Raw genomic sequence first — 18,728 nt, 5'->3', positions numbered from 1 at the left:
GTACTTCCTCCCTCCAGGAGCCATTAATCACGCTTAAGCCCAAACAGGCCGTTTCCTTCTGGCTGAAGCACTTAGCCCTGCTGGGAACAGTTGTGGCCCTCTTACGCCATCCAAACAGCCTGGGTGGGAATCGCTTTCGGTTTTCAAACGCTCTCGGCTTCGTTAGAAAGCCCCTTTCCTAATGGTGAACCTTTCCCCCCTTGGGTGCTGAAAGCACATGAGTGTGCACTATCATGCATGCGTGAGTGTCCACACCCAGCCATGCGCAGCTCCCACCAACGAGGGGAGATGCTGTCCAGTTATTTATTTATTTATTGTATTTATTTATTGTTAGAGTTGGAAGGGACCACGCGGGTCATCAAGTCCAACCCCCTGCCGAAGCAGGAACCCTATAGCATCCCAGCCAATTGGCAGTCCAATTTCCTCTTAGAAATGTCCAGAGTATTGGAGTTCACAACATCCGCTGGTAGGTTGTTCCACTGGTTGATCGTTCTGACCGTCAGGAAGTTCTTCCTTATTTCCAGGTTGAATCTCTCCTTGGTCAGCTTCCAGCCGTTGTTCCTCGTCCGGCCCTCTGGTGCCCTGGAGAATAAAATGATCCCTTCCTCTCTGTGGCAACCCCTCGTATACCTGTAGACTGCTATCATGTCCGCTCTGGCCCTCATTTTCTCTAGGCTATCCATGCCCAGTTCCCGCAGTCTCTCTTCGTAAGTCTTGGTTTCTAGACCCCTGATCATTTTGGTTGCTCTTTCCCGCACCTTCTCCAGAGTTTCAATGTCTTTTTTGAAGTGTGGTGACCAGAGCTGAACACAGTACTCCAGGTGTGGTCTGACCAGGGCATAGTAGAGTGGTATTAAGACTTCCCTGGTCTTGGAGTGTATTCCCCTGTTGATGCAGCTTAGGATTGTGTTGGCTTTTTTGGCGGCTGCTGCACATTGTTGGCTCATGTTTAGTTGATTATCTACCAAGACTCTAAGATCTCTTTCGCCGTCGCTACTGCTGAGAGGGGTTTCTCCCAGGCTGTATGTGTGTCCAGGTTTTTTTTTTACCTAGGTGAAGGACTTTGCTCCTGTCGATGTTGAACATCATTTTGTTGGTGTGGGCCCACTGTGTTAGTCTGTCCAGGTCTGTCTGTATTTTGAGCCTGCCTTCAAGGGTGTTGGCTACCCCTGCCAGCTTGGTGTTGTCTGCGAATTTGATTAGTTGCCCTTCTATTCCGTCGTCCAGGTCATTGATGAAAATGGTTAGTAGAAATGGAGTTGTGCATGCAGCGCCAGCTACCGTCGTTCGTTCGCACGCACAATGGACAGATTTCTGGTGAAAATCACCACACTTTTGCTTCTGTGCATGTGCGGGAGCAAAAATACCCAAAATCTCACACTCGGGAGATTTTAGCGATTTTTGCCATTTTTTTGCAAAAAAAAAATCAGCTGAAATCTTGCAAGATTTGGCATGCTACTTATGCACGGAAGCCAGGGACCTTCTGGGTAGGGAGGTAAGTGTTAGCCCTTCATTGCCCACATTCATAATTCAATGCCTGGGGAGGGTGAAAACGGCTTCCCCTGCCCACGCAGAGGCACTCTGGAGTCTCCCAATTGGCTTTCAAGGTGGGACTTGAACTCAGAGTGTCCTAGCCTGGGGCATTAATCACTGGGCCTTATTGGCTCTGATATGTACTTAGGCATAATATACTGTACGTGCAATATAGAACATTAGTCAAGGAATGTCCTGCTATTTGTTGACAGAGAAGACTAGCTGGGAGTTATTATAAGACAATAAGGCATACAAATCTAATAGATAGATAGATAGATAGATAGATAGATAGATAGATAGATAGATAGATAAGATAGATAAGATAGATAGATAATTTAAGTATGACTAAGAGGAGACAGAGAATAAAGTATTTCAAGTTGAATATAATAATAGTTTGTTAACAGATAGTTTTGAAATTTTAATCTTCCTGGAGGGTTTTTTTTTTTTCATTCTTCCTGCTCGCTACTTTGCCATTAATATAGTCAATAGATGACAGGTTAATAATTTGGAAAAATAATTAGAAGATTTTTTTTTTAAAAAAAATGGGTTTGTTTTGCCATTAATATAGTCAATAGATGACAGGTTAATAATTTGGAAAAATAATTAGAAGATTTTTTTTTAAAAAAAAAAATGGGTTTGTTTTGCAAGGGGTGGGAAGCTAATATTGTGTGTATGTGTGGTATTTTTCCCGTTGAAATCCCAGCTGATGAGAGCTAAATAGTTTGAAATAGATCTATACTAGTCTCCCGTCATTTTCATTATCATCAAAAATATGTTACACACACACACAAAAAAAATAATAGATAAATGAAATATTCAAATCTGCAAGTTCAAATCCCAGTAAGGGCATGGCTAGCTGATGAGGCCAGAACAAAGCTGAAATAGATCTATCCTAGTCTCCCTTAATTTTCAAATTCAGCAAAAACATGTGACACATATATTATATACATACATACATCATACACACACACACATATATGTATCACATGTTTTTGCTGAATATTTAAAATTAAGGGAGACTAGGATAGCACTATTTCGGCCTTGTTCTGGCCACATCAGCTAGCCATACCCTTACTGGGATTTGATCCGGCAGCTTCTGCCTTATAAGGCAGAGAATTAACCTCTAGGCCACCAGATCTGATCCCTTCAGCTTTGTACCAGGGAGGGGGCTATATATATATGTATGTATCACATGTTTTTGCTGACTATGACTTTCACATGTAGTTGTCGGCTATTAATAAATTAACTGCCTTGAAATGGCCCTGGTTGGGCCTAAAGTCAAAAAGGAGCTGTGATTTGTAAAAATACCTCCTCTTTTTTTGGAATTTGGGTGACGTTCCGACAAGCAAAGTCAATGGGGAAGCCGCATTCACTTAAGGACTTTGTTAAAAACTGCGGTGATTCGCTCAACAATAACATTTGCAAAATGGGACAAAACTCACTTCATAAATATATCGTTTAACAGCCGAAAATTTGGGTCGGTTGTGGATAGAAGCGAAGATCTGCCTGCCTGTCTGTCAATGTGTGTTTGTGTGTTTGTTTGCATGTGTGTTGAAAAAAACACAGCTAAAAGGAGCATCCTCTCTTTTGCAGATCTTTCCACTTATCTCACAATCCCGTCGGCTGGTGAAACACGAGAGCTTACGGCTCTGGAGTATAATATCAGCTTAAAGTGGAAACTTACCACCAGACCCATCTACCTCCATCTCTTCAATGATTACCTGCTTCTATCTCGACCCAGGGAGTAAGTAGTGAATTTGGGGGGGGGTGTCATCTTTGCAGGATTCTGGGCTGTGTTGAACCTCATCGAAAAAAGGGTGAAAGAAGGAAGGATCTGTAGCTCATTGCAGCTTCAGAGATTCATTCATTCATTCATTCATTCATTCATTCATTCATTCATTCATTCAGTTCTTTCTGTATTCTCCTGTAAGAAGAATAGCCATTAAATATTTTGAAGTATGTAATAAATAAAATGTAGACTTTACAATTGCATGATAAATCATTGAAGTATACAGTGGTACCTCGAGATACGAGTTTAATTCGTTCCAGACCTGCGCTCTTAAGTCGAGCAGCTCTTATCTCGAACGACTTTTCCCCATAGGAATTAATGTAAATAATTTTAATTGGTTCCAGCCCTCAAAAAACTCACAAAGTTAGTCTAAATTATGCAAAAAGACATTGCAAGAATAAATGTAACTTTACTTATTAATAAGATGATAAGCTGAGAGCTTTCCTTCCCTTCCTCTTTTTACCCAAAACAATCAACATGGCAAACTTTTATTTTTATTCATTAAACTGTAGTTATTTATTCAACTTCACTGCCACCCAATCCTGTAGAGGGAGGAAAGAAGGGAGGAAGGAAAAGGAAAGCAAGAAATGGAGGGAGGAAAGGAAGGAAGGAAGGAAAGAAAGAAAGGAAGGAAGAAAGAAAGGAAGAAAGAAAGGGTGAAGGGACAGGAACAGAGGAAGGAAGCAAGGAAACTTATGAAAGGGGAGAGTAACTTCACTGCCACCCAATCCTGTAGAGGGAGGAAAGAAGGGAGGAAGGAAAAGGAAAGCAAGAAATAGAGGAAGGGAAGGTAAAAGAGAGAAAGAAAAAGGGCAAGAAAGAAAGCAAGCAAGAGAGAAAGAAAGAAAATGAAAGAGAAATAAAAATAGAGAGGGAGAATGAAAGAAATGGAAGGAGGGAAGGAAGGAGAGAAAGAAAGAGAAAGAAAGAAAGAAAGAAAGAGAAAGAAAGAAAGAAAGAAAGAGAAAGAAAGAAAGAAAGAAAGAGAAAGAAAAAAGAATGAAAGAGCAAGAGAGCAAGAGAGAAAAAGAAAGAGAGAGAGAAAGAAGGAAAGAAAGAAAGAAAGAAAGAAAGAAAGGCAACTTCAAAGAAAGGCTCACTGAGCATCTCTCACTCTCTCTCTCTTTCTATCCCTCTCTCTTTCTCTCCCCCCTCTCCCCCCCTTTCCCTCTCTCTTTCTCTCTCTCCCTCTCTCTTTCTCTCCCCCCTCTCCCCCCTTTCCCTCTCCCCCCCCAGGCCGGCAGCAATGTTTTAAAACAGCCGCGCCGTTTGCGAGCTAACTCCTGAGGTGCGGAAGTTCGCCTTTGGCGTTTGGGCCACTCGGAATGTGAAATTCAAAACAGCGTTCGGATCCCCCCACCCCCAGCAGAAGCCAAGGACCCCCAGAGTGGGGCGGCAGGGGAGGCGACCGCCTCTCCACTCACCAAGTGCCGGGATACGAGCCGAGAAGAGCCGGGCTGGCTTACTTTCCTTCCTTCCCGCGCTGATGCAGAGCCACTCGAACAAAGCGTCACGCCCCCCTGACGCTTTTGGCGGCAAAAGAGCCCAGCGTCGCTTCGGAAGCCGCCGAAAGCATCAGAGGGGCGCGACGCTTTGTTCGAGTGGCTCTGCATCAGCGCGGGAAGGAAGGAAAGTAAGCCAGCCCGGCTCTTCTCGGCTCGTATCGCGGAGAGGGGCGGCATACAAATCCAAGTAATAAATAAAATAAAATAAAAAAATGTCTCTCCTCTCCCAGCTCTTATCTCGAGTAGCTCTTAAGTCGAGCAGCTCTTATGTCGGGGTTCCACTGTATATGAAATTAATTTGTTAATGGAAAAAAAGCATGTACTAATTTATATACTTGAGAAAAATTATAGTCTTGTGTATAATTAATATAATACTTTAATGCTAACTCTGTAAGCCGCCCCGAGTTATCAACAGACAATCCAAAGTGCAGACTCTGTAAAGAAACAGATGAAACAATCGATCACATACTCAGCTGCTGCAAAAAGATCGCACAGACTGACTACAAGCATAGACATGATGCTGTGGCACAGATGATCCACTGGAACTTGTGCCAGAACTACCATTTACCAGTGGCAAAGAACTGGCGGGATCATAAGCCTGAAAAAGTGGTCGGAAATGAGCAAGCAAAACTACTGTGGGACTTCCAACTTCAGATTGACCGAATTCTGAAGCATAACACACCAGACATTGTGATCGTGGAGAAAAAGAAAGTATGGATCATCAACATCGCAATCCCAGGGGACAGCAGAATTGAGGAGAAGCAGCTAGAGAAATTAGTAAAATACGAAGATCTAAAAATCGAGCTGCAGCGACTCTGGCATAAGCCAGTGAAAGTGGTCCCAGTGGTACTTGGCACGCTGGGCGCAGTGCCAAAGGATCTCAGCGGACATTTGAAAACCATCGGAATTGACAAAACCTCCATCTGTCAATTGCAAAAGACCGCTTTACTGGGATCGGCAAACATAATTCGTCGTTATATCACGCAATCCTAGGTGCTTGGGAAGCGCCCGACTGGTGATGAAATACGAAATCCAGCATAGTGAACTTGTTTGCTGTGTTGTATTGACATAATAATAATAATAATAATAATAATAATAATAATAATAATAATAATATAATTATAATATAATGCTAATATCTGCATATACTACTATTACTTTGATTTTATTTTATTTTGTTCTGTACTTACTATTGTGTTTTCTTTTTTAAAAGTGGAAAATTAATCAAAAATATTTTTCTTTTTTAAACAAAGAAAAATGCTGGCCTTGAGCAGTGAGTATTGATCCCCGTTTCCACCCACCCCTTCCTCTCTCTCTCTCTCTCCCTGGCAGGAATGGGCGTTTCATTGTGTTCGATTACGCGGCCTCGTCGGATGTGCGTGGGGAAAAGTGTGAAATGAAACTCCACGGCGACAACAAAAACCTGTTCCGCCTTTTCCTGCTGCAGAACAATCAGGGGAAGAAAGTAGAATTCCTCTTCCGCACAGAAACACAGTAAGACTGGGAGGGACAAAGTGGGCAACCTAACTTGGGGGTGCAACGGAGTAGCAAGTTTATGCAACTGTCCACTCGGGACAATGCCAAAGACCTGCTGTATTTTTCGGGGTATACGAAGCACTTTCCCGCTTCCCATAAAGTGCGTAAAAATTTCTCAACCGCAACCCCTTAATACAGTTCCTGTCTGTTGTGGTGACCCCCAACCATAAGTCTAGCGCTAGTGTTGCACGAACTTTAGGAAGTTCGGGTTCGGCAAACTCACCCAAATTTTGCCGTGAAGTTCGGGTGAGTTCGCCGAACCCGAACCCGTACTTTACCCGAACCTGAACAGCAGCAGCGCTTTTTAAAACTTTTTTTTAAAAGTTCAGGTAAAGTTCAGGTTTGGGGTTCAGCCGAACACTGCGAAACACCACTGCCTGGGAGGAGAGTGGGGAATCCCATCGTGGAATTTCCACCTCCTTTTGCTTGCAGCACCGCAACTTTTTAAAAAGTTCGGGTTCGGCATGCCAAACACTGCAAAGTTCGGCACAAACCTGAACTTTGGAAGTTCGGTTCGCCCAACACTATCTAGCGCCAATTCTCCCAACAGAGCTTTAAGCTGATTGGCAGGAAGGTCAGAGGGACACGCCCACTGTAAACGCCTGATGGGTCGGATTGTAAAAATATGTTCCAAGGCGCCAGAATAGAAGCTTTAGTTCCTAATACTGTGTGAAATGTGTCTTTTCCCATGGTTTTAGGCGGCCCCTGTGAAACGGACATTTGACCCCCAAAGGGGTCCCGACACCGAGGTTGAGAATTATTGCTCTAGACCAAATATGGGCCTGTTTTTGGCCTCCCGAACCCTTTGTGTGTCACATTTCCACCTTCCCCGCCCCCCCCAGAAGCACTCTGCAGTGGTCCATACATTCTGTTTTCCCCAAAAATGGGCCCATTTTGCATCTCCTGAACCCTTTGTGCCTTGTGCTTTCACCCTCCCTGGCCCTCAGAAGCCCTCTGCAGGCCAAAAATGGGTGCATTCTTGTCCAAAACAGGGCAGGTGGAGCACTGCAGATTGCTTCTACAGGTTGGGGAGGGCGAAAATGTGATGCGTGGAGGCCAAAACCTGTTTTTGTCCTTGTTTTCCTCCTGTGAATCTAGATGTGTCTTATAGTCCAGTGCATCTTATAGTCCGAAAAATACAGTATATTTCTTTAAATAGTGATTTAAATATTCAGCTGGGACTCAGGAGGCAGTGCCAGTCAGAGGTGGTATTTGCCAGTTCTCAAAACTACTTAAAATTTATACTACCATGTTTCCCCGAAAATAAGACACTGCCTTATATTAATTTTTGCTCCAAAAGTTGTGCTATATCTTATTTTCGGGGAGGTGCCTTATATTTCTCAAATAAGACAAATTAACAGGCTGAAAAGCTGACACCCCCAAAGAAAGTATACTGTACGGTACACTGATTATGGTACGGTACCTGTCAGTATGGCACCCACACACACAAACGACGGCACTTATATGGTACAACAGTATACTCCCGCTATTGCAGCTTCCGGCCACCAGGGGAACTACAGTCTACACACTGTAGTGGAGACTGTAATGGCGGTGAGACAGCATCAGACTGTGTCTGCTATACTGGACGATACAAAGCGATGGAAGGGGCCAGTAGGGGACGCCACATTATTACGGTACCGCTATGAACAGCTTTGAATGGTACCGTATGTTTTTCCACCGTACTGTATGTAAACTTGACTCCGCCTTATTTTCGGGGGGTGCCTTATATTAGCAAATTCTGCAAAACCTGACATGCCTTACTTTCGGGGTACGTCTTATTTTCGGGGAAACAGGGTACTGGTTCTCCAGAACTGGTCAGAACCTGCTGAAACCCACCTCTGGTTTATAGTGGAGTTGTTAGTACAGGGTACATGGTTGTTAGGGATTGCCATTGTAAACTGCATATTGTACACTTGTACCAAACCTGTACTTAAAGAGTTAATGTGCACTTAAAGGGTTAACTTGTACTTGAAGAATTAATATTCAAGGCTGTTTCGTCACTTCCTCATTGAAGCTATAAAAGCTCATTATTTTGCTCAGTCATTTCCTTTCCTTTACTTTTGCCTGAGACGGGGGAGTTGTGTTTAAGCTTCGTGCTTGTATAAGCTTTGTGCTTTTATCTATATTGTTTTTTGCTTTGTGCTAATCTTGTAATTGCTCAGTGCGTATTATTGTGTATTTGCTTCGTGCTTATTCTGGATTGTTTATATTTTGTTTATATGTAAAACTAAGTCTGTGTCTTGGCTTTATCATACATCCACGCTCTGTTAAAATTCTCTGCTCGGTGTTGCCGAACGTTTCAAGCCTAGCTTACCGAGACAAGCCAACAGGAGTATAACTCGTGAATCCATCCCAATGCAGCCGATATAACAAGTCATGTCTTGGTGCAAGCACAAGAACCCACAGCCTAGTATGTTTCAAGTGAAGGAAGAGAGGATGTGAGGTCATCTGAACGTTTTCTTTGCTTTTCTTAGGAGTGAGAAACTACGATGGATTTCTGCTCTTATGCCACAACAGCCAGAACCTGACCTGTTGGATGATTCTGGTAAGAAAGCTCAGGACACAAATGAAACCAATAAAGGAGACTATTTTGTAGCTCAGGGTTGACATGAGAGGTCAACTATTTCCCTCAAGGGCGAAGTGTTTGTTATAATACTCTCCCTGAACACTAGGGGCATGAACGCTGCTCCCATGAGTGCCCAAGATTTGTGCATGATGGGTGTCCAAGATTTTTCTGGCCAATTGCTGAGTTTTGAATTTTTTGGCTGAAGGAGTATGGAGCTACTGCATTGATTGACATTTGCTCTCTGGAGTAGGGTGATAAGCCCAAGTTTCATCTCCTGTCACTATACAGTTGAGAAAAGCCTGGCCTTCAATCTTGAAATGGTTCACATACAGTAAGACCTCACCTATCGCGGGTGTTACGTTCCAGACCTGGCCGCGATAGGTGAAATCCGCGATGGGGAATTTATCCTCCTTCCCACCAGCTCCGGATGCCTGGAGGCGAGCAACGGCTAACCTTTCCCCCACACTACTACTTACTCTGCACCTGAGGAAAAGAAGGGGAGGGGGGCAAAAGAATCGTGGCCCCCGAGCATTCCCAAACCACTGCGGTTCTTTGCAGCAGTTCGGCCAAACGTTGTCTTTTTTTGCCTTGCCCCAGCTGGAAAGTCCCTGATGAGCTGTCCCGGCTAGTTCTTTTTTCCTCTCTCTCTCTTTTCTTTTTTTTCCCCCCCTCCATCCGCCCAGCACTTCCTCTTCCGCCCTTGAGCCCAGTCTGGAAATCCCCGCCACGTTGCGTTCCTTTCTTTGCTCGCACTCGCTCGTTCGCGCGCTGCCGGGAGCTCTTTCTACAACCCCAAGCACACCGCCGCCGCTGCCAACCACTAAGCGCGCCTCCAAAGACTGCCTTCTCGGCCCTGGCGAGGCGGGTTGAACGAGGGGACGGGCCTCCGCCAGAGCTCAGTCCCCGCCCCGCTCATCGTTCGGGAGTCCCGCTGGAATTATTCTAGCGCTTGTTTGTGTGGTGAAATGATTCAAATGAAGCTTCTCTCTGAGCATGAGCTGAGCGCTTGTCCTGCCCTTCCAAACTTCTAAGCGCCGTATCTGTGCCAATGCTGACTTCAAAACCCGCGATGAAGTGAAGCCGTGGTAGGTGAAGCGCGATATAGCGAGGGACTACTGTATATGAAAACAAGCCTAAATATCCTAGATTTTATAGAGAGTGGTAATTGAACGAAAATAATTGTTTCATTGGTCTATGTATTTTTATATTCCTATTTGCTAATCTTTAACAAGACCAATCCTATATTAAGAGATATTTTGTATCTATCCATCACCTCTTGCTCTTTTTAGTATTTCAACTCTTGTTGACCCTAAGCGTCTTTATTATGTGACGTGAAAAGAGTTCAGGACAAGGTCAACCAAAAAGCATTTTGAATTAGTGTAATTTTCCCCGAAATAACCATCCCTGTGTCCCATCCCATTTCCAGATGCCTCTCAGGTACAGTGCGTGAAATCCTACAAGGCGCGAGAGCACGATGAATTGAACCTGGAGAAAGCCGACATCGTCATGGTCTTGCGGCAAAGCAGTGATGGTGAGTTGACCGACATGGGCTGGTGGTAGGACAGTGATGGTGAACCTTTACATTGGGAGTAGATTGCCATTACTGCCGCTACTGGTGCGCTGGGCAAGCATCTTTGGTACTCTTGCATTTTATTTTATTTTATTTTATGCAGCTCATAGCATATACAAGAAACAATAATAAGCAATCCAATTAATAATAAATTAAAAAAACAATCCTAAAAATTCTAATTTAAAAAAACTTCCATTAACCACTCATTCGACAATCATACTAAAAACATTTGTTGGTCAGGGGGAAGATCTAGAAACCCCAGGCCTGGTGGCAAAGATGAGTTTTTAAGCTCTTTCGGAAGGTGAGGAAGGTGGTGGCAGTGTGAATCTCCAGGGGGGGACTGATTCCAGAGGGCCGGGGCCCCCACAGAGAAGGCTCTTCCCTTAGATCCCACCAGCCGACATTGTTTGGTCGATGGGACCCTAAGGAGACCAACTCTGTGGGTCTCTGGGATTCAGCAGAAGGCGGTCTACTACTACTACTGCTTTACAACAGGGGAACGCGCAGACTTAGGCGCTTAATTTTTAGAATTGCAAGAATGTCCCCAAATATATCCCCATTATGTTGGAAATGTAAGAAAGAAATAGGTTCATATTATCATCAAGGGTGGATTTGTAGCAAAGTTAAGTTATATTGGAAAATGATAGAAAGAATAATAAAAGAAATAGTAACGCAAGAGATAGAAAAAAACCCGGAATTTTATTTACTGGGCATAACTAAACAGAAATACAAGAAAGATATTTTTCATTTAGTTATTCATATTTTGACAGCGGCCAAGATAGTATGTGCACAAAATTGGAAAGGGGAAAATATTCCCAAAGAGGAAGAAGTAATTAAGAAAATATTAGATTGCGCTGAAATGGATATGATGACAAGATGGTTAAACAACCAAGAGGAATCAGAATTTTATGTGATTTGGAATAAAGTATATATATGGATAAATAAGAAGAATTAAAAGTAAAGTTTATGGGAGAACTGTAGAAGTATTGCTAGGATTTAAATTTTTTGTTTTGTTCATATATGAAGGGTTTTTTTTATATAAGGTTAAACAAAATTTCTTCTTTTCATTTCAATTAATATGTTGATCTAAGGTATTAATATTGTATTCTTTTTTCTGTATGGAAATTTGACTTCTATGACAAGAGGGGGAATTGCAACCCCAATTTTATGTTAAATGAGTGTTTGTATGTACAGTATGTCAATTTTTATGAAAAATTAATAAAGTTTACCAAAAAAAAAAAATGTAGTACGACAAGGTTGAAGTGTCAACGCTCAAAATTGTGGCGCACTCAATTTTTTTTGCTTTTGATCTCTCTGCAGGCTGGATCGAAGGCGTGAAGCTCTCCGACGGAGAGAGAGGCTGGTTCCCTTCGGATAACATGGAGATCATCTCCAGCAGGGAAGTCAGGCAGATGAACCTGAAAGAGGAACAGCGGGTGAAAAACGCCAAGCGGCAGGTCTTTCGCAGGAGATAAACAAGAGGCCCTCTCCACAAGACACCCAAACACACCCTGCGTCTCCAACCCCAGGAGGACGTTACGAGGTGTCGAAACCGCCGTGTGGATTACGAGACTGAAGGGTGCAAAGCCCAGGCTGTCGTCGGTGGCATCGGCTGCGTCAGTCTGTCACCTGTGTGGGACAAATCATGAGGAAAGAGCTGCCTGAGGGGAAAAATTGCGGGAAAAAAGAGCTGAGGGAAACGGACAAGAGCCTTCCGAGAACCGGAGATTTGCTCTGCCGCGTTTAAAGGCACAAGCCGCTGGCCAGGGAGTTCGCTTCAGCTCTGCACAAAAAATATATATATAAAATTTTAAAAGGCCTCAGCCCACCTCACGGAAAGACGTGAGGCTAAAATGTTAATATTTGAACGTGCTTCGGACTGCAGTAGACGGGGGGAAAATACACTTTGTGGTATTCGGATGAAATGGCCTCCTTTTCTTTCCAGTTTAGCTCGTGCAAGTAACGTTCCCACCAAGAAAGAAATGTGTTTTGTTAACGTCAAACCCCCCAGGTGGTGGCGGGAGAAATTTAGGCCCAGGTTTGTAGCGTCAATGGCCCTTTTGCAATCACCCAGCCGAGTCTGCGCATATACACAACAGTTGGAGGGCTGAAAAATGTTTTACTACCACACTGTGGGTGTGACTTATTTTGTGGGTGTGGCTTGCCAAACATGTGACCAGGAGTATTTATTTATTTTATTTATTTATTGGATTTGTATACCGCCCCTCTCCGGAGACTTGGGGAGGCTAACAGCAATAATAAGACAGCATATAATAATCCAATACTAAAAACAATTAAAAACCCATTGTTATAAAAACCAAACATACATACAGACATACCATGCATAAAATTGTAAAGGCCTAGGGGGAAAAGAATATCTCAATTCCCCATGCCTGGCAGCAGAGGTGGGTTTTAAGTAGCTTACGAAAGGCAAGGAGGGTGGGGGCAATTCTAATCTCTGGGGGAAGTTGGTTCCAGAGGGCCGGGGCCGCCACAGAGAAGGCTCTTCCCCTGGGTCCCGCCAAGCGGCATTGTTTAGTTGACGGGACCCGGAAAAGACCCACTCTGTGGGACCTAACTGGTCGCTGGGATCCGTGCAGCAGAAGGCGGTCCCTGAGTGGTGGTTTAAAGGTCATGTGACTGGCTTAAAGGTGGCCAACTTGACGTCGCTCATTTCAAAGGTTTGGGTTAGGGTGCCTGGCCTCTCCTCGCCTCAAAGAGATACAATTTGATTGGCAGATACAATTGGCAGTTCTGTGTTAGCAAAAACGTCAGAAGAGAAGGATTTAGGGGTGAACAGTGCAGTCAGACGGTAGGGAAAGCAAGTAGAATGCTTGGCTGCATAGCTAGAGGTATAACAAGCAGGAAGAGGGAGATTGTGATTCTGCTGTATAGAGCGCTGGTGAGACCCTATTTGGAATAATACTGTGTTCAGTTCTGGAGACCTCACCTACAAAAAGATATTGATCAAATTGAATGGGTCCAAAGACGGGCTACAAAAATGGTGGAAGGTCTTAAGCATAAAACGTATCAGGAAAAACGTATAGTCTGGAGGACAGAAGGGAAAGGGTGGACATCATTGAAATGTTTAAATATGTTAAAGGGTTAAATAAGGTTCATGAGGGAAGTGTTTTTAATAAGAAAGTGAACATCAAAAACAAGGGGGCACAATCTGAGGTTAGTTGGGGGAAGGATCAACAGCAACGTGAGAAAATGTTATTTGACTGAAAGAGTAGTAGATGCTTGGAACAAACTTCCAGCAGAGGTGGTTAGTAAATCCACAGTAACTGAATTTAAACATGCCTGGGATAATCATATATCCATCCTAAGATAAAATACAGGAAATAGTATAAGGGCAGACTAGATGGACCATGAGGTCTTTTTCTGCCGTCAATCTTCTATGTTTCTATGTTTCTATTTGCTATTACTGAACATCCAAAATACTGTATACTACTTAATTCTATGTATATAGGACATGTGTGTACACACATATTACAGACAGGCACACAAAAATATACATTATCTACTATATAAACTGTATGTGTATGTACACACACACGCAAGCACAGCTCTTCTAAAATTATACACGTTCAACCTCATTTACTGCAATAGGGAAAACATACTCAGAGCCCAGAAGGAGGGAAAAGAAGAAAATTCAAAATTTTTCTACTGGTTCTGCATACCTGTCCGTACCCATAGGAGCCCATCAATGGTACACAAGCACACACATTTCTCAAAGGAAAAACATGATGTTTATTTTATTTATTTATTTATTGGATTTGTATGCCGCCCCTCTCCGCAGACTCAGGGCGGCTAACAACAATGATAAAAAACAACATGTAACAATCCAATTTAATAAAACAACTAAAAAACCTTATTATAAAAACCAAACATACACACAAACATACCATACATAACTTGTAATGGCCTAGGGGAAGGAATATCCTAACTTCTCCATGCCTGACGATACAGGTGGGTCTTGAGTAATTTGTGAAAGACAAGGAGGGTGGGGGCAGTTTTAATCTCTGGGGGGAGTTGATTCCAGAGGGTCGGGGCCACCACTGAGAAGGCTCTTCCCCTGGAGCCCGCCAAAAGACATTGTTTGGTTGACGGGACCCGGAAAAGGCGAACTCTGTGGGACCTTATCGGCCACTGGGATTCATGCGGTAGAAGGCGGTTCCGGATGTATTCTGGTCCAATGCCATGTAGGGCTTTAAAGGTCATTGCCAACACTTTGAATTGTGACCGGAAAGCGATCGGCAGCCGGTGCAGGCCGCGGAGTGTTGCAGAAACGTGGGCGAATCTAGGAAGCCCCACGATGGCTCTCGCGGCCGCATTCTGCACGATCTGAAGTTTCCGAACACTTTTCAGAGGTAGCCCCATGTAGAGAGCGTTGCAGTAATCGAACCTCGAGGTGATGAGGGCATGAGTGACTGTGAGCAATGACTCCCTGTCCAAATAGGGCCGCAACTGGTGCACCAGGCGAACCTGGGCAAACGCCCTGCTCGCCACAGCCGAAAGATGATGTTCCAATGTCAGCTGTGGATCAAGGAGGACGCCCAAGTTGTGGACCCTCTCTGAAGGTGTCAATAGTTCTCCCGCCAGGATAATGGACGGACAGATGGAATTGTCCTTCTTGGGAGGCAAGACCCACAGCCACTCCGTCTTGTCTGGGTTGAGTATGAGTTTGTTGACACCCATCCAGGCCCCAACAGCCTCCAGGCACCGGCACATCACTTCCATTGCTTCGTTGACTGGACATGGTCACTGTTCTTAATTTATGCATGATCTTTGGTATTAAAGGAACAGGATTAACAATAGAGATTAAATGAAGAACGGCTGCAGGAATTGGGTAAGTTTAATGAAAAGGAGGGCTGGGGGGTGATATGATAGCAGTGTTCTAATATTTGAAGGGTTGCCACAAAGAAGGAGGGGGGTCAACCTATTCTCCCAAGGCCCTGAAGGCAGAACAAGAAACAATGGGTGGAAACTACTCAAAAAGAGAAATTAAGGAGAAATTTAACAACGAGGGCAATTGATCAGTGGAACGGCTTGTCTTCAGAAGTTGTTTGTGCTGTATCACTGGAGGCTTTTAAGAAGAGACTGGACAGCCACCTGTATGGAATGGTAAAGGGCAGTGATGGTGAACCTGTGGCATGGGTGGCATGCGGAGTCACAACTGCTGACATGTGAATTGTTGCCCTAGCTCAGCTCCAATGTGCATTTGTGTGCCAGCCAGCTGACCTTTGGCTCACACAGAGGCTCTAGGAGGGTGTTTTTGGTTTCCAGAGAGCCTCTGGACGGATGAGGCTTTATTATTATTATTATTATTATTATTATTATTATTATTATTATTAATTGGATTTGTATGCCGCCCCTCTCCGGAGACTCGGGATGGCTAACAGCAATAATAAGACAGTATACAATAATAATCCAATACTAAAAGCAATTAAAAACTCATTAATATAAAAAACCCAAACATACATACAGACATACCATGCATAAAATTGTAAAGGCCCAGGGGGAAAGAGCATCTCAATTCCCCCATGCCTGGCGGCAGAGGTGGGTTTTAAGGAGCTTACGAAAGGCAAGGAGGGTGGGGGCAATTCTAATATCTGGGGGGAGTTGGTTCCAGAGGGCCAGGGCCGCCACAGAGAAGGCTCTTCCCCTGGGTCCCGCCAAGCGGCATTGTTTATTTGATGGGACCCGGAGAAGACCACTCTGTGGGACCTAACTGGTCGCTGGGATTCGTGCAGCAGAAGGCGGTCCCTGAGATAATCTGGTCCGGTGCCATGAAGGGCTTTATAGGTCATAACCAACACTTTGAATTGTGACCGGAAACTGATCGACAACCAATGCAGACTGTGGAGTATTGGTGTAACATGGGCATATTTGGGAAAGCCCATGATTGCTCTCGCAGCTGCATTCTGCACAATCTGAAGTTTCCGAACACTTTTCAAAGGTAGCCCCATGTAGAGAGCGTTACAGTAGTCGAGCCTCGAGGTGATGAGGGCATGAGTGACTGTGAGCAGTGACTCCCGGTCCAAATAGGGTCGCAACTGGTGCACAAGGCGAACCTGGGCGAACGCCCCCCTCGCCACAGCTGAAAGATGTTTCTCTAATGTGAGCTGTGGATCGAGGAGTACGCCCAAGTTGCGAACCCTCTCTGAGGGGGTCAATGATTCTCCCCCCAGGGTAATGGACGGACAGATGGAATTGTCCTTGGGAGGCAAGACCCACAGCCACTCCCGTCTTGTCTGGGTTGAGTTTGAGTTTGTTGACACCCATCCAGGCCCCAACAGCCTCCAGGCACCGGCACATCACTTCCACTGCTTCGTTGACTGGACATGGGGGGGAGATGTATAACTCCATCTTTATCAAACCATACATTTATTATGGACAAAAAAATGAAAGAATTATCTTGATAGAGGGGCATAACATACAAGAGGGATGGCATGCACACTTATGGGAAAAAGACAAACGCCAAACATTCACAATTTCAATCACACGTCATACAACAAATATTACTAGAAAACTGGAGTATAACTGGGCATGGCTAGTTTAATGAAAACAAGGACCAGGTGAGACACGATAGCAGTGTTCCAATATCTCAGGGTTTGCCACAAAGAAGAAGGAGACAAGCTATTCTCCAAAGCCCCTGAGGGTAGAACAAGAAGCAATGGGTGGAAACTAAACAAGGAGAGACGCAACTTAGAACTAAGGAGAAATTTCCTGACGGTCAGAACAATTAACCAGTGGAACAGCTTGCCTCCAGAAGTTGTGAATGCTCCAACACTGGAGGTTTTTAAGCAAATGTTGGATGACCATCTGTCTGAAGTCTTGTAGGGTTTCCTGCCTAAGCAGGGGGTTGGACTAGATGAGCTCCAAGGTCCCTTCCAACTCTTGTTATTATCACTATGAACCAATTGCCAATTAGATTAGATTAGATTTATTGGATTTATATGCCGCCCCTCTCCGCAGACTCGGGGCGGCTCACAACAATGGTAAAAAACAGTACATAGTAACAAATCTAATATTTAGCAATCTAAATGACAGTTTTAGGTTAAAAAGTCCATAAAAGAAACCCCAATATATAAAAAACAAGCACACAATCAATCATACACCAAAACTACATGGGCAAGGGGGAGATGTTTCAATTCCCCCACGCCTGACGGCAGAGGTGGGTTTTAAGGAGCTTACGAAAGGCGAGGAGGTGGGGGCAATCCTAATCTCTGTGGGGAGCTGGTTCCAGAGGGTCGAAGCCACCACAGAGAAGGCTCTTCCCCTGGGTCCCGCCAGATGACATTGTTTAGTCGACGGGACCCGGAGAAGGCCAACACTGTGGGACAGTGCGGCAGAAGTCGGTCCTGGAGATATTCTGGTCCAGTGCCATGAAGGGCTTTATAGGTCATAACCAACACTTTGAATTGTGACCGGAAACTGATCGGCAACCAATGCAGATTGCGGAGTGTTGGAGTAACATGGGCATATTTGGAAAAGCCCATGATTGCTCTCGCAGCTGCATTCTGCACGATCTGGAGTTCTGGAATTGCATGATTATGGGGCAACTGTGAAAAGGGGTCACTTTTTTCCAACAGTCACTAAACAAACCTGTTAAGTCAAGGAGTAACTGTACACTCTCTGTCTTTTACAACTTACTCGAGACTTTCTTTTAACCCGTATTGACCCTGTTTGTTTATAATAATGTACTCACTGTTTCCTGCCCAAGAGCTGCCTTTGGTAGACGCGTGGCTTCCTTGTCAACTCTCTGAACTTTGTGGTTCTGCTGAAGATGGTCATGCTTCCTCACTGACTAAGAAGTAGATCTTCTGGAATGGTCCACCAGCTCTGCCTTATCCTAAGAAGGATGTGCTTTGCTCAGTCATGTGATTCAGCACTCCTTTCCGCACGCAGTTATCTAACTCTCAGCTTTGACTCATCCTGTTATTCATACAATGGAACCTCTACCTAAGAATGCCTCTACTTAAGAACTTTTCTAGATAAGAACTGGGTGCTTAAGGTTTTTTTGGGCTCTACTTAAGAACCATTTTCTACTTAAGAACCCGAGCCCGGAAAATTTTTTCCAAGAAATTTGAGAGTGGCACGAAGGCCCGGCCAGTTTTTGGCCATTCCCCCTTTAATCTCAGCCATCTTGGGCTTTTCTGGGCTGCCAGAGGCGCCTTTCGGTGGCGCTTAAGGAGGCTTTGGCAGCCCAGAGCGAACGGAGCC

General features: G+C 44.3%; 1 protein-coding gene across 1 annotated transcript in view; it reads left to right on the top strand.

Annotated features, from left to right (window-relative positions):
* The window catches only part of ARHGEF5 (Rho guanine nucleotide exchange factor 5), a 95,382-nt gene extending 82,958 nt beyond the window's left edge, over positions 1 to 12,424 (top strand). Inside the window, 6 exon segments of the mRNA XM_070755229.1 lie at positions 3,127 to 3,166; positions 3,169 to 3,277; positions 6,160 to 6,321; positions 8,838 to 8,908; positions 10,356 to 10,460; positions 11,820 to 12,424. Coding sequence (XP_070611330.1) covers positions 3,127 to 3,166; positions 3,169 to 3,277; positions 6,160 to 6,321; positions 8,838 to 8,908; positions 10,356 to 10,460; positions 11,820 to 11,974 — 642 coding nt within the window. The 3' untranslated portion in view covers positions 11,975 to 12,424.
* The last annotated feature ends 6,304 nt before the right edge of the window (positions 12,425 to 18,728 follow it).

Source organism: Erythrolamprus reginae, chromosome 6 (genome assembly GCF_031021105.1).
Source record: "Erythrolamprus reginae isolate rEryReg1 chromosome 6, rEryReg1.hap1, whole genome shotgun sequence".
NCBI classification, from domain to species: Eukaryota; Metazoa; Chordata; class Lepidosauria; order Squamata; family Dipsadidae; genus Erythrolamprus; species Erythrolamprus reginae.
The sequence above is the reverse complement of the archived record's forward strand: the minus strand, read 5'-3'. Positions and strand labels throughout refer to the sequence as shown.